The 17,117-nt window shown below is 36.6% G+C and overlaps 1 protein-coding gene across 25 annotated transcripts in view; it reads left to right on the top strand.

Moving 5' to 3' along the window:
• The window catches only part of LOC123563976 (sorbin and SH3 domain-containing protein 1-like), a 426,437-nt gene that overhangs the window by 286,650 nt on the left and 122,670 nt on the right, over positions 1-17,117 (top strand). For 23 of the 25 annotated variants that reach the window (XM_053536619.1, XM_053536629.1, XM_053536606.1 and 20 more), the window contains 2 exons: positions 8,706-8,756; positions 13,743-13,857. In XM_053536619.1, the coding sequence (XP_053392594.1) occupies positions 8,706-8,756; positions 13,743-13,857 (166 nt within the window). The remainder of the gene's footprint in view (positions 1-8,705; positions 8,757-13,742; positions 13,858-17,117) is intronic. The other 2 variants (XM_053536609.1, XM_053536618.1) reach the window with 1 other exon arrangement.

The following is a 17,117-nucleotide window of genomic DNA, read 5'->3' on the forward strand; positions in this document are numbered from 1 at the left end:
CACCCACATCAAATGGCAGAAGGGCCATAACTCTTGCACCAATATTTCATGAATTATCCCCCCCCCCCCTTTCAACTTAGAATTTCAGGTTACAGTTTTGGTGCACTTCCACTCTATCTCAGTTATAAATGGATTTGATTCAAATTTAAAATAGTTGTTTCACATTTATGCCCCCTTTTTGCTTTGAATTATACTTATTTAATGTTTTGATAACTTTATCTTTATCTCTCTTATTAATTCTTTTGACACAAACATAAGCTATTGTCTAATACATTCATCCACATTGGAGTCATTAAACACTCCAGGGACTGCTCCAGCTTCCTCAGATGTACCCATTTTCACTATCCAGCATCAAAATAGTCAAGTGCGCTGTCTCCTGTGATAGCTGTTTTATCATAATTCACCTAAGAATAATATAAAGACTAATGAAATTTTAATTTAGACCTTGACATTTCTTTTTTATGCCTCCAAAGGTGGGCATATTAAAATCGCACTGTCCGTCCGTGTGTCCGGTATTCTTTTCTGGGCTGTAACTCTTCCATCCATTAAGGGATTTTGAATTAACTTAGCATAAATGTTCACCATAATGAGACGAAGTGTCATGCGCAAGACCCAGACCCCTAACTCACAACAATATCTGCCTTAAACAATCCAGTAGTAGTTTATCCCTGGATTCACAACAATATCTGCCCTAAACAATCCAGTACTAGTTTATCCCTGGATTCACAACAATATCTCCCTTAAACAATCCAGTAGTAGTTTATCCATGGATTTACAACAATATCTCCCTTAAACAATCCAATACTAGTTTATCCCTGGATTCACAACAGTATCTCCCTTAAACAATCCAGTCCTAGTTATCCCTGGATTCACAACAATATCTCCCTTAAACAACCCAGTACTAGTTTATCCCTGGATTCACAACAATATCTGCCTTAATCAATCCAGTACTAGTTTATCCCTGGATTCACAACAATATCTCCCTTAAACAATCCAGTTCTAGTTTATCCCTGGATTCACAACAATATCTGCCCTAAACAATCCAGTCCTAGTTTATCCCTGGATTCACAACAATATCTCCCTTAAACAATCCAGTCCTAGTTTATCCCTGGATTCACAACAATATCTGCCTTAATCAATCCAGTCCTAGTCTATCCCTTGATTCACAACAATATCTCCCTTAAACAATCCAGTACTAGTTTATCCCTGGATTCACAACAATATCTCCCTTAAACAATCCAGTCCTAGTTTATCCCTGGATTCACAACAATATCTGCCTTAATCAATCCAGTCCTAGTTTATCCCTGGATTCACAACAATATCTCCCTTAAACAATCCAGTCCTAGTTTATCCCTGGATTCACAACAATATCTGCCTTAAACAATCCAGTCCTAGTTTATCCCTGGATTCACAACAATATCTGCCCTAAACTTTATCCCTGGATTCACAACAATGTTTGCCCTAAACAACCCAGTATTAATTAATCTATGGATTCACAACAATATCTGTCCTAAACAATCCAGTACTGATTTATCCCTGGATTCACAACAATATCTGCTCTAAACAGTCCAGTTTTATCCCAGGATTCACAACCATGTCTACCCTAACAACCCAGCTTTGTTTTGTCATTGGAGTCACAACAAAAATCATACTTGTTTATCCCTGATTTGCCACCATGTCTGCCATTAATAGTGCAGCTCTGATTTATCCCTGGATTCACAGTTATTTATGCCATTAATAATCCAGCTCTGATTTATCCCTTGATTCACAAACATGTCTGCCATAAACAATCCAGCTCTGATTTTATCCCTGGATTCACAGTTATGTCTGCCATTAACAGTCCAGTTCTGATTTATCCCTGGATTCACAACCATGTCTGCCATTAACAATCCAGCTCTGATTTATCCATTGATTCACAAACATTTCTGCCATAAACAATCGATCTCTGATTTATCCCTGAATTTACAACCATGTATGCCATTCATAATCCAGCTGTGATTTATCCCTGGATTCACAACCATGTCTGCCATTAACAATCCAGCTCTGATTTATCCATTAATTCACAACCATGTCTGCCATAATCAGTCCATCTCTGATTTATCCCTGAATTTACAACCTTGTCTGCCATTAATAATCCAGCTCTGAATTATCCCTGGATTCACAGTTATGTCTGCCATTAACAGTCCAGTTCTGATTTATCCATGGATTCACAGTTATGTCAGCCATTAACAGTCCAACTCTGATTTATCCATTGATTCACAACCATGTCTGCAGTAAACAATCCATCTCTGATTTATCCCTGAATTTACAACCATGTATGCTATTAATAATCCAGCTGTGATTTATCCCTGGATTCACAACCATGTCTGCCATTAACAATACAGCTCTGATTTATCCATTGATTCACAACCATGTCTGCCATAAACAATCCATCTCTGATTTATCCCTGAATTTACAACCTTGTCTGCCATTAATAATCCAGCTCTGATTTATCCCTGGATTCACAGTTATGTCTGCCATTAACAGTCCAGTTCTGATTTATCCATGGATTCACAGTTATGTCTGCCATTAACAGTCCAGTTCTGATTTATCCATGGATTCACAGTTATGTTTGCCATTAACAGTCCAGCTCTGATTTATCCATTGATTCACAGCCATGTCTGCCATTAATAATCCAGCTCTGATTTATCCCTGAATTTACAACCATGTCTGCCATTAACAATCCAGCTCTGATTTATCCATTGATTCACAACCATGTCTGCCATTAACAATCCAGCTCTAATTTATCTATTGATTCACAACCATGTCTGCCATTAATAATCCAGCTCTGATTTATCCCTGAATTTACAACCATGTCTGCCATTAACAATCCAGCTCTGATTTATCCATTAATTCACAACCATGTCTGCCATAATCAGTCCATCTCTGATTTATCCCTGAATTTACAACCTTGTCTGCCATTAATAATCCAGCTCTAATTTATCCCTGGATTCACAGTTATGTCTGCCATTAACAGTCCAGTTCTGATTTATCCATGGATTCACAGTTATGTCAGCCATTAACAGTCCAGCTCTGATTTATCCATTGATTCACAACCATGTCTGCAATAAACAATCCATCTCTGATTTATCCCTGAATTTACAACCATGTATGCCATTAATAATCCAGCTGTGATTTATCCCTGGATTCACAACCATGTCTGCCATTAACAATCCAGCTCTGATTCATCCATTGATTCACAACCATGTCTGCCATTAACAATCCAGCTATGATTTATCCATTGATTCACAACCATATCTGCCATTAACAATCCAGCTCTGATTTATCTATTGATTCACAACCATGTCTGCCATTAATAATCCAGCTCTGATTATCCCTGAATTTACAACTATGTCTGCCATTAACAATCCAGCTCTGATTTATCCCTATATTTACAACCATGTCTGTCATTAACAATCCAGCTTTGATTTATTCCTTGATTCACAACCATGTATGCCATGGATAGTCCAGCTCTGATTTATCTCTGGATTCACAACCATGTCTGCCAATACCAACCCATATTGATGTCTTTGGAGTCACAACAATATCTGCCCTTTAACCATAGCCAAGTTCTGGTTATAAGGACATTACATTCCAGCTTTAAGTTAACCCTGGATTCAGCAAACACATGAATTTAATAAGATAAGGTTTGAATAAGAAGAACAAGAAACATAAACCATAATGTACGAAAACAAACAGAATATATTGGCATTATACTCCAGATTTAATTGAGAGAGTGTTCCTTAATATAGGAGCAATATACACAAACCTCTGGTTGTCATACATCATTTTGGAGAGTGTTCCTTAGTTTTGGTGCAATGTACATAAACCTCATTGGGAGATGCTAGGAGCAGTGTACACAAACCTCTGGTTGCCATACATCATTTTTGGAGAGTGTTCTTTAGTTTCGGTGCAATGTACACAAACCTCCGGTTACCATTTATCATTTGGAGAGTGTTCCTTAGTAAAGGAGCAATGTACACAAACCTGGTTGCCATTTATCATTGGGAGAGTGTTCCTTAGTCTAGATGTAAAGTATGCAATCCTCTTGTTGCCATGCCATTTTTCATTGGGCGCGTGTTCCTTAGTCTAGGAGAAATGTATACAAACCTGGTTGCCATTTTTCATTGGGACAGTGTTCCTTAGAATAGGAGCAATGTACACAAACCTCTGGTTGCCATACATCATTGGGAGAGTGTTCCTTAGTCTAGGAGCAATGTACACAAAGCTCTGTTGCCATACATCATTGGGGGAGTGTTCCTTAGTCTAGGAGCAATGTACACAAAGCTCTGTTGCCATACATCATTGGGAGAGTGTTCCTTAGTCTAGGAGCAATGTACACAAAGCTCTGTTGCCATACATCATTGGGAGAGTGTTCCTTAGTCTAGGAGCAATGTACACAAAGCTCTGTTGCCATACATCATTGGGAGAGTGTTCCTTAGTCTAGGAGCAATGTACACAAAGCTCTGTTGCCATACATCATTGGGGGAGTGTTCCTTAGTCTAGGAGCAATGTACACAAAGCTCTGTTGCCATACATCATTGGGAGAGTTTGACACAACTAATTACACTGTGTCATTATATGAGGAGATGTTAGAAAAATCTTAAAATATGTTTTGCTGAATTGCTTGAACAAAAACTTCTGTAAGATTCCAGTACTTTATCCATGATGAAATATATAGAGAAGATGATACTTCATGATGTTTTATGTAATCTTTTCTGCTTATGATTTACAAGCAACTAGGTGAGTTCTGGCTAAGCCTCCACTTGCTTAATGAAACCTCTTCTTCATGTCCAGTATATATCATATATATGATGCCAAGGGATATTAATCATGTATACTAATGTTAGCTTGCTGTTGAGTTGTTTCCCCTTATACTGCATATTTTCTCCCTTGTGCATTATGAAGGTCTGATCCATGTTTCGCAAGGTATACTGAATGTGTTTGTGTATAATATTAGTAGCTTTTCATATGCATGAGATGTTGTTAATATCCCCACTGCTTCAGCTGCAAGGGGGAGTGATGTCAGTCAGTCCATTTGTCTGTCACTTCACCCACCTATCAGTCAGTCAATCTGTCTATAACTCCACCTACCTGCCAGTCAGTCCATCTGTCTGTAACTCCACCTACCTGCCAATCAGGCCATCTGTCTGTCTGTCACATGTATTGTCTACACAAATACTTCCAGGAACTTTTTTTTAAAAAATCATCTAATATTTGTTCCCCTTTAAAATTTTGGGGGTGGGGGCACATAGAGTTGCCCCTGTCCATCTGTTTGACCGCTTGTTTTTGAATTTATGCATATCTCAAAAAGTATTTGAGTTATAGTCAACCTCATAGGATTGTTATTCAGTATGTGAAGTTGTGCACCTGTGTTTCACTTGGGATTTCACACAGCTAAAAGTTTGTGTCACATTTACCTCAAGAAGTGTTTGGTCTAGGATTATGGAACATGACAGGAATATTATTCAGCATGTGAATTTGTGCACATTGGGTGTTTTTAGAAATTTCATTCAGCCAGACCAGAGTTATGTACCTTGACTTTGTCAAAAAATGGCACGAAAGGGCATAAAATTTTGTGTCACACACATCTTAAAACATGTTTGACCTAGGGTCATAAAACTTAATAGGAGTGTAATTCAGCATGTGAAGTTATGCACCCGGGGTTTCTTCGGGATTTCTTTTTCCAGACCAACATTATGGCCCTTCATTGTCAAAAATTTGCATAAAAGGGCATACAAGTTTTGTGCCTCATGTAGCTCAAAACGTATTTGACTTAAAAAACATTAGGGGATTATTATATAGCATGTGAAATTGTGGACCTAATTGGTGTTCTTTTTGAGATTTCACTCAGCCAGATCAGAGTTATGGTTCTTAACTTAGTAAAAAATACATATAAAGTGCTTAAAAGTTTGTGTTGCATATATATTGTAAAATGTATTCCACCTACAGTCATAAAATCATGTAGGAATATTATTCTGCATGTAAATTTGTGCACCTAAGTTGTTGTTTTCACTCTGCAGGACCAGTGTATTATGGCCCTTGAATTATTAAGGGTATAATAGTTTGTTTCATATACTTGACCTAGTGTCAAAAAAGGATTGTTATATAGCATGTGAAGTTGTACATCTGGTGTTTTCTTTGGTATTTCATTCAGGCTGACCAGAGTTATGGGCCTTGACTTAGTGAAACAGACACATAAAGTGCTTACAAGTTGTGTCTTAAAAAATATTTCAACTAGAGTAACAAGACCATCTACAGTGACAGGAAATTGGGAAACCAATGTCCTATGGTCATACATCTAGTTTTAGTGAACTATTCTGATTATATTCTGGTTATTTCACTATAAACACTGGAAAAAAATGCTGGGATGGAACTACAGAATGAGAAAGATTTGGTTAAAACAACATAAATTGATCTGGGATACTGTGTTTGGCTTGAGTGGAATTTTGCCAGGGCAGATCACATGAGGTGCTTGTGAACCTAGGGAGTGAAATAGGAGGACCTTTTTTGAGGGAGAGTAATAGAGGGACCTTGTAGGGTGTGAAATAGTCACTTGCTAGGGTGTGGAATAGAAGGACATTCTAGGGAGTGAAATAGAGGGATAGTCAGAGTAGATGAGCTACAGATAGAATGTTTTCGCATTTCTTATCATGATAGTGAGAATTGTTGTTAGTTAAGCTAGGGACAGCCTGTAATAATTCTCTCTTTTGATGGACATTATCTATTGATGACATGTAGAAGATTTATTGCATTGATGAAAAAAAAGCGATCTTAAAATTGCATGAAAAATAATGTTGCTAGGAAACTTACAGTTGTTATTGGAAAACTGAGGTTGAGGTAACATATTGTTCAGGTAGTAACCATGTTACCTTCGATCAATAGTGTACATGGACAAACTTGCTAGCAGCTAGTATTGTTCTGCCTGATGCATGCTTCATGGGAAAATTCAAGATTCACCAATAACTGAAAATTTATATTTTGCATGATGTGTCATGGATATTTACACTTTTAGCCATATGACTTTGTGGTTATATAGGGAAAAATTGGTTTCCATAGAAACATTTCACAGGTTGATTGGCAATTTAAGAATCAATAGCAGTGTAGAATTGGCAGTCTGTGGACCTGAGGCATTGGAGTATAAAAATATATTAGGTATTGTAAAAGAGTTCAGTTACAAATCACACACAGTTAGGTTTTAGTTTGCATGTTTTGTGTTCTGTTTGATGTTGAATGTATGTGTGTTGTTACACTGGCATGCCTTTTGTTTGTCAAAAATGGAAAATTTCATTTTCTTGGATTTCCAAATCAACTCAGATGGTCAGTTTTGCATGGACCAGTCATGTTGATATATGTAAGCATGCAGTTAGCATGATAAGCTTGTTATATATATAATGCTATATATAATTGTTGATAAAATTAATAGAATGAGATAAAACAACATTTAACTAGTTATCAAAAAGCAGGTTTCGAAGTAGATATTTTGATTGTTAGAAGTTGTTGATATTAATTGAAGGGGCATGCCTTCTGATATGATTTTTTAAACTAATAAATCATCAGTTTTTAATTTGATGTTTCATAGAAATACATTCAGTGTGTAGATAAAATCAGCACTTCATAATTAACTTGATTAAACATTTTATTCCCAGAAATTAAAAGTTGTATGACTTTGGTTATAATTTTGCTGCCACATTTTTTATGAACATAAAATATAAATTATTTAATTCCTGTTATTTTCTGTTTCCAATTATAGTTATCTCATCTATTTGTCATAGGTCTGAATAATTGATGAGTATTAATTAATCCGTTCTTATTCATTACCTCCCTTTAAGACTCTTACAGCATTAGAGAAAGTAGTTTTCCTGGCCATTATGCATATTCCATTTTTGAACAGCTGTATTAACATAAACATTAAAGTACTATGGAACTTTAAGTTTACCATTGGCCATATGGAACATTCAAAGTTTATTACTACATTTTTGTAGTGAAAATAAAATTAGATGACTGATTTTTTGTTCTGTCAAAATTAAGGGAAGTGGAGGAGATTCTGCTTCCAGTGCACAAGGGGTTGGTTGTGAGGGACTCCAAGGGTGTCTGTCCAACTTGACAAGAGAGTTGTAAGATACATGCCATGTAAACACTGTTACTGCATGTCAACAGCTGTACCCATATATCGGGTTAATGTTTGTAATGATTCCATCTTTAATGGCAAAATCAATTCAAGCATTGATTTTGTCTACTGTCACTATGAAAACAAACAAATATAGGTTCCCTTTCTTGGCCCCTTAATTGTACAAGTAGAAAATTGACAAACTGAAGTTTGTTTTTTGAACATTTGCACAGATAAGTAAATTATTGCAAATAAATTTGTCAGCCAACCAGACTATAAGGTACAGCCAAATGCAAAATTTTGCATCATTATTTGATAGTCACTGTGTGACTTACAATTGGTAAATGTCTTTTCTGTATTGAACTATCTGGAAATCACATAATGACTATTACTATTAGATTATATTACATTTTCATGTTTAAAAAAAGAAATTGACATAAAGTTGAAGGTGTGCCCCTTAGTACAAAGTTACCTCTTAAGAAAGGAACAAGACTTTGTTATAATATATGTATTTTCATTTGAATTGAAAATGAACTCGATGTTTACACTATTGCAGAGATATAGGCACATTACCAACTGACTTGGAAGAATTCATCAAATATCTTGAGTAGGTGACAATTTATTTACCCTACCCACTTGTACTATATCAGTATATCTGTATGGGAGGTAATAGTTGTTTCGATATTATGCTGTTATATCAGCAGTGATGATCCAAAACACTGTAACTGAAATTTGGTTCAAAAATGATGTTTAGCTCCACTATTCGGAGAATAGGGGGGCTATTCTACTCGCCTCGGCGTTGGCGTGACCTTTCTTGGTTAAAGTTTTTTCGCAACCTTTGTTTTTCTGTCATATCTTTGTTACTATTGCATATATCTTACTGTAACTTCACATAAACATTGTCCAGCATACAAACAAAGTATGTGCAGAGGCTGGACCCATTATATATAAGGTCAAGGTCACCAAGGTGTTATACTTAGGTTATTTGTAAGGTTAAAGTTTTTCGGCAACCTTTGCTTTTCTGTCATATCTTTGTTACTATTGCTTATATCTTACTGTAAGTTCACATAAACATTGTCTATCATACAAACAATGTATATGCAGGGGCTGGGCCCATTATACCCAAGGTCAAGGTCACAAAGTTGTTAAACTTGCAATTATTTTCATGTTAAATTTTTTTTGAAAGCTTTGTTTATAGACATATCTTTGGTGCTTTAAAAAATAATGACTTGAAATTAAAAATGTTTCTTTATAATCATCATCTGCATGTGTGGTTACAATCCCCATAACTCTTATTGTATTTTTTACAGAATTATGCCCCTTTCATACTTAATGTTTTTTGGCAGTCATTGTTTTCTGGATATAACTTTAGTGCAATAGAAGATAAGACTTGAAACTTAAAATGTATCTTTATCATCATCATCTGCATGTGTGGTAACAATCTTCATAACTCTGATTTGTATTTTTGACCAAACTATGCCCCTTTCATACTTAAATATTTTTACAAACCTCATTTTCTGGACATAACTTTGGTACTATATAAGATAATGACTTGAAACTCAAAATATATCTTTACCATCATTATCTGCATGTGTGGTAATAATTCCAATAACTTTAATTTGTGTTCTTGACAGTATTATGCCCCTTGGTGTATCTTCCTTTTAAAAGTAGAGGTCTCTTATTGAGATATAATTATATTCATTTTACTGTCAAATCGCCGAATAGTGGAGCACGCTGTCTTAAGACAGCTCTTGTTTAAAAAACGTGTCTGCAAAATGTCGCACTCATTTCTGTCCTGTCGTGGTCGCCTTACTTCAATACAACCATGTGAAATATGTGAAATATCTGTTTCATTGCAGGATTTTTCACTCTTATAAAAGGGTGCACTTAGGGGGCTTTGACTAGTTTTAAGGAGCTTAAAAAAGCCACCATATTTTAGTCAGTTTTAATGTCTTCTCATATTAACAAACAAGTTAATAGGGACTGCCGTTTTTGAGAATTACACACAGTTCATTAAAGATCAAAAATCCTGTAAATGCATTTAAGCCATATAACCAAAGTTAATGGATAGAATACACGATTTGAAACTAGTTCTAAAAATTGTTATAAAGGACTTAGCCTTGCTATGGCAGAGTAAATACTCTTATCGTATCCTTTAAGTTGCCATTTTGCAGTTACGGGGTTTTGGATTGGCACCATCCATATGCAAGTGAAATCATTATTTCAAATATAACTATAGCACTTTTTATTTTGTATCAGATTATTTTTTTGTAATGTAATTATTATTACATGAATTTATTGACTGGTACATGAAGGGGGATACTTTTTGATTTGGAGTTCATAAAAAATAAATACTTGTATATTGTATTTTTTGACAATTGCTTCACTAATTGGAACAGAAAACTTACAAAATGGTATGGCCAGTTGTTGTTTTTATGTCTGTCTGTCTGTCTTGATAGGACATTTGTATTGTTTACCTGTATGGGGATATGAATGAATGGATTTTGTGGAATTATAGTTAGTTGGGGAAACTTGAGATGTAGGTAGTTTTGTCTGCAAGTAGTTAGAGATTGTATCTCACTGTGACCTTTGCTAATGTAGCACATTCTTACAGCACATGTAATGCATATCTGCACTCAAACTTCCAATAAATATCCAAAATGCTGTTCTCTTCAAGTCACCAGCATTAAATATTGAAAGGTCTGTCCTAATCAAGATGTAAATTATAATCTTATCAATTAGGTAATTTCATATTGACTTTTTAAGTATCATTGGCTGAGGCCATTTGACAATATGGAATCATCTAATCATTGCCTATTTTATACTCCCATCACACCAAGCTTGTTTTCAGTACGTTCTAAAAAATGTAGCCAAACGAGCTCAAACTGTGGCAACGGAACAGACATAGTAACAACATTCTACAGTCGGTCTAAGAACTTTATGGACTGGCTCAGACGGGGTTGAACGTGAATGGTGCTCTAGAACTTTGAGCCTACTCAAAAATTTCTGCTGATCATTCCGTCCTACAGTTAGACGGACTGACAACGTACTTAAACGAGATGGACGTACTAAGAACTGAACAGCCGTACTTCCATCGTACTGGAGACGTGGTATGACGTAATGCGATCGGGCTTCAAATCAAGTACATGTGCACACCGACCAGATCCGTTTGTAGCTCGTTTAACCCGTTCACAGAAAGACTTAACTCGACAGCATTACATCGTTAGTGCATCGTTATTCCGTCTGAATACAATCAAAATAAAATACTAAGTTTGCAATATGTTTCTAAATAGTTCTAAGAGTTTACAATACGTTCTCAGTATGCTCCGCATGTTTTTAGTACGTTTAGTACGTTTATTCACAGTTCTTACAACGTCGATCCCGTCTGCAGTACAATTACACCAGTTAGGGTATAAATATATGCCATTGCCGTACAGGTTAACGTTTGGGCACAAGGTTTATGCCTTTGCTTTTTTGTTCTTTGGTTTCTGACTCTGTCCTCCTTTATCCTCGGACTTGGAGACAGAGTCGTCAAAAGGTGCAAGGAATAAATTACGACGCTCATCCTCTCAACTTCCACATTCAGGGGCTGACTCAGGAGACTGTATCGGCTTCTGTCAGACATTGGTCTTTTACTGCTTTAACACTTTACACCCCATCTCTGTTTGGCTTCACTTTTCCTTGTAGTCATATTGATACTTGCCTATTGCTGTGGATTTTTTGTGTCTTGAGAGGTTGAAGAGACAAACGAGGATGAGAACTGGGCGAAACATGATGGCTTTTACTAGCCATTTGACCAGAATCTGATTGCAATTTACGTTCTGAAAGTACTAGGGAGAGATGACGTAATCAGAACTAGTTAAACTGTCTGTGAACGAGTTGGTAGAGTTAACAACTAGTTAGAACGTATTTCGACGTACTCGGAATGAAGTAGGACTAGTTACGAACTTCTTTGATCTGACTACAGATGGACTTGCGCCTACAAACGGTGTCTACATGAGGTGAACGGGCATTTTTTTCCGAACTGAACTTACTATTAATGGACATCAGATGGGATAAAGACGCGATGGACATATCAAGAACTGTTTAAGAACTAACTACATCGCATTATGGATATTTTCCGGCCAAAGTACAAACGTTCTTGCCAGATTGCAGCCCGTTTTACAATATTTTAGGACGGGTTAGGACGTTTGAGAACTAGTTTGGTGTGATGGGGGCTTTATTAATTAACTTTATATTAACTTGAAACCCGCCCGCTTAGCTCAGTAGGTAAGAGCGTTGGTCTACGGATCGCGGGGTCGCGAGTTCGATCCTCGGGCGGGGCATATGTTCTCTGTGACTATTTGATAAACGACATTGTGTCTGAAATCATTAGTCCTCCACCTCTGATTCATGTGGGGAAGTTGGCAGTTACTTGCGGAGAACAGGTTTGTACTGGTACAGAATCCAGGAAGACTGGTTAGGTTAACTGCCCGCCGTTACATGACTGAAATACTGTTGAAAAACGGCGTTAAACCCAAAACAAACAAACAAACAAATTATATTAACTTGATATTTATGAGAAATCTGTATTGTCTTTTATTATTAAACTGTGGTGAGAACCACAAAAGAGAATAAAAAGACATTTTCGTTTGTTTATGATTCCTGATTGTAAACTTCACACTAATTTATAGTCATGATTTCTGACTAACTGACTTCTCTTCTATGTGATGAAAAACAACTGCCCAAGTTTGACAGGACATTGTGAATTCACCTACAACCCTTCATTAATCCAGTTTGGTCCAATACAATTGTTGGAAGCCAACTTTTGACCAATACCAGTGGACATGTCTATTGTCTGTTAGTTTTAACATATTGTTATGATAACAAGTTACTGTAGTGTATAACAAACTACAGGTCATTTTCGTAAACATCATGTTTGTAAACATTAAAGATTGCGTTTTGTAACCTTAACTCAGGGTTCCATATTTTAGCGTGTCTTGTATCAGAAAAACGTGAGCTCAAGCGAAAACAAAACAATATTTAAAAAGTAGAAAGGTCATTTTGTAAGTAGAGAAATTTTGGTTTGAAAATGTGTAAACACGCATGACCTATTAATCAAACTGTAAATGATTTTTCGTCTGTATTCATAATAAAATAATATCTGTAAGGTTGACTGAACAAATGGGAAGCTGTGTCATTTTTGGTCAAGTTGATTAACTGATCAAATTAAAGGATTCTTATGTTGGCTAAGAAAATCCTGTAGTGGCAGAAATGAAGCAGGTTATAGACGACTTTATTCTTGTATGACTTTGATTTTGTCCTTGTATGAATTTGGCAATTTAGCATAGTATTACAGCACATATTACATAGATATTAAATAAAATGATTTTTGGCTGGTGTCATTTTCCCCTTAATACAGACCAACTTAAATTCAACAGGGATTTGCAGATAACCAATTGAATAACAAAATCATTCAATATCTTCTTTTATCCGATTAAAAAAAATATGAATGTGGTTTGATTTAGTGAGCTCTCTGATAAATGTTTCTTTTAAGGAATCATTGTTGTTTCAATGTATTTATAGTTAAAAGATGTCTTGTTTCATGTTACAGTGAATGGTCACCACCAAGTGCAAGGTCAACATTAGAAGTGTACCGAAACCAGCCAAGGAGTATTGTTGACTACGAGCCAGGCTTCTCATCAATAGCATTCAGAGAATCAAAAACAGTAAGTTTGAAACAGAATATTTTGATAAAATTTAAATGTGTTTTACAATGCAAATACTTATGCTCTGGTGTTGTTATATCTGCATTTTTGTGCATGAATGTTATATGGGACTATTTTGTGTCAAGGTTTGTAATTTGTTGCACATGGATGAAGTACACTGCCTTTTTGTGTACCAGGCTTACATTTGTTTTCTCCACATTGCATAGCTGCAGTACTTCCCTTTGTTGATATTTGATAGCTCATGATATTATACCAGACATAGGTAAATTGGTTCAAATTATGCCCCTGAGGTGAAAGAGGCCCCAGCCTTACATAGACTTATGTAGGAAAAAACTTAAAAAATCTTCTTGCCTGAAACTGCAAGGCCAAGGCTTTTGATATTAATTTGGTATGTTGCATTGCCTAGTGGTCCACTACCAAAATTGTTCAGATTATGCCCGTGGGGTGAAAAGAAGCCCTGCCCTGGGGGCTTCAAGTTTTACATAGACTTATATAGGAAAAAACTTTAAAAATCTTCTTGTCTGAAAGTTCAAAGCCTAGGCGTTTGATATTTGGTATGTAGTGTTGCCTAGTGGATCTCTTGTTAGCTTGTTCAAATTATGCCCCAGGCACTTCAAAAATTATCTGATCATATTTCCTAGACTGTTTGATTATAATTACCTGATGACCCCAAGTAATTAGGGGTGACTTGACTGTGACCTTGACCAGCTGACTTCCTTTCTTGTTTTAGCTCACCTGAGCACAAGGTGCTCTGGGTGAGCTATTGTGATCACCGTCCAGTGTCCGTCTTTCGTCCGTCCGCACTTTCCTTTAAACAACATCTCTGAAACCAAGTTAATGAAACTTTGCTGGATGTTCCTTGGGTGATCCCCTTCCAAAATTGTTCAAAGAATTGAATTCCACACAGAACTCTGGTTGCCATGGCAACCAAAAGGAAAAACTTTAAAAATCTTCTTGTCCAAAACCACAAGGCTTAGAGCCTCAATATTTGGCATGTTACATCAATTATTGATCCGCTATGAAGATTGTTCAAATTATGACTCTGGGGTGAAAAGAGGCCCCATGCCCTGGGGGTCTCAAGATTTACATAAACTTATATAGGGAAATTTTTTTTTAAATCTTCTTGTCTGAAACCACAAGACCTAGGCTTTTGGGATTTGGTATGTAGCATTGCCTTGTGCAAGATTTTCAAATTATTACTCTGGGGTGAAAAGAGGCCACGCCCCAGGGGTCCCAAGTTTTACATATACTTACACATGAAACAAACTTTAAAAAAAACTTTTTGTCTGAAACTGCAAGGCATAGGCTTTTGGTATTTAGTATGTTGCATTGCCTAGTAGTCCTCTACCAAGATTATTCCAATTATGGCCTTGAGTTGAAAATAAGCCCTACCCAGGGGGCCCAAGTTTTACATAGACTTAAATAGGAAAAAACATTCTTGTCTGAAATCACAAGACCTAGGCCTTTGATATTTGGTATGTAGCATTGCCTTATGGTCCTCTACCAAGATTGTTCAAATTATGCCCCTGGGATGAAAAGAGGCCCTACCCTGGGGTCCCAAGTTTTACATAGACTTATATAGGAATTTTTTTTTTTTAAATCTTCTTGTCTGAAAGTTCAAGGCCTAGGCCTTTGATATTTGGTATGTAGCGTTGCCTAGTGGATCTCTAACAAGATTGTTCAAATTATGCCCCTGGGGTGAAGAGGCCCTGCCCCGAAGGTCACTTGTTATATGAGTTATATAGGAAATAATACTTCGAAAAATATTTCCTTCACTGTTTAATTATAATTACCTGATGACCCAAGTAATTTTCTTGTTTGTAGCTCACCTGTAGCTATAGTGACCGCTTGATGTCCGTCGTGCGTAGTGCGTCCTCCGTCAACAATTTCTAAAAAAATCTTCTTCTTGAAAACCACTGGGCAAAATTACACCAAACTTCACAGGAATGATCCTTGGGTGGCCCCCTTTCAAAAGTGTCCAAAGAATTGAATTCCATGCAGAACTCTGGTTGTCATGGCAACCAAAAGGAAAAACTTTAAAACTCTTCTTCTCAAAAACCAGAAGCCCTAGAGCTTAGATATTTGGTGTGAAACATTGCCGAGTGGACCTCTACCAATTTTGTTCAAATCATGACCCTGGGGTCAAAATTGACCCCGCCCCAGGGGTCACTTGATTTTACATAGGAAAATCTTCAAAAAAATTCTAAAAATAAACCAGAAGGCCTAGAGCTTAGATATTTCACATGTAGCATTGCCTAGTGGACCTCTACAAAATTTGTGCAAATCATGAACCCCTGGGTCAAAATTGACCCCGCCCCAGGGGTCACTTGATTTTACATAGGAAAATCTTCAAAAAAATTCTAAAAATAAACCGGAAGGCCTAGAGCTTAGATATTTGACATGTAGCATTGCCTAGTGGACCTCTACAAAATTTGTTCAAATCATGACCCCCGGGGTCAAAATTGACACCACCCCAGGGGTCACTTGATTTTACATAGGAAAATCTTCAAAAATTTTCTAAAAATAAACCAGAAGGCCTAGATCTTAGATATTTGACATGTAGCATTGCCTAGTAGACTTCTACAAAAATTTGTTCAAATCATGACCCCTGGGGTCAAATTGACCCCGCCCCATGGGGTTACTTGATTGTACATAGAAAAATCTTCAAAATAAACCAGAAGGCCTAGAGCTTAGATATTTTATATGTAGCATTGCCTAGTGGACCTCTACAAAATTTGTTCAAACCATGACCCCTGGGTTAAAATTGACCCCACCCCAGGGGTCACTTGGTTTTATGTAGGAAAATCTTCAAAAAATTTCTGAAAATAAACCAGAAGGCATAGAGCTTAGATATTTCACATGTAGCATTGCCTAGTGGACCTCTACAAATTTGTTCAAATCATGACACCCGGGGTCAAAATTGACCCCGCCCCAGGGGTCACTTGATTTTACATAGGAAAATCTTTAAAAAATTTCTAAAAATAAACCAGAAGGCCTAGATCTTAGATATTTGACATGTAGCATTGCCTTGTAGACTTCTACAAAATTTGTTCAAATCATGACCTCCAGGGTCAAATTGACCCCACACCATGGGGTTACTTGTTTAGCTTTAGCAAAGAATTTTTTTCAAGAAAGCAATTAAACTCAGGTGAGCGATATAGGGCCATCATGGCCCTCTTGTTTAAGATACAGCCTTGAAATTTGGATGACATGTACAGTTTTGCACACCTATCTTAAAACTGATTTTCAGTGACATGAAT

This window comes from Mercenaria mercenaria, chromosome 2 (assembly GCF_021730395.1).
Source record: "Mercenaria mercenaria strain notata chromosome 2, MADL_Memer_1, whole genome shotgun sequence".
NCBI classification, from domain to species: Eukaryota; Metazoa; Mollusca; class Bivalvia; order Venerida; family Veneridae; genus Mercenaria; species Mercenaria mercenaria.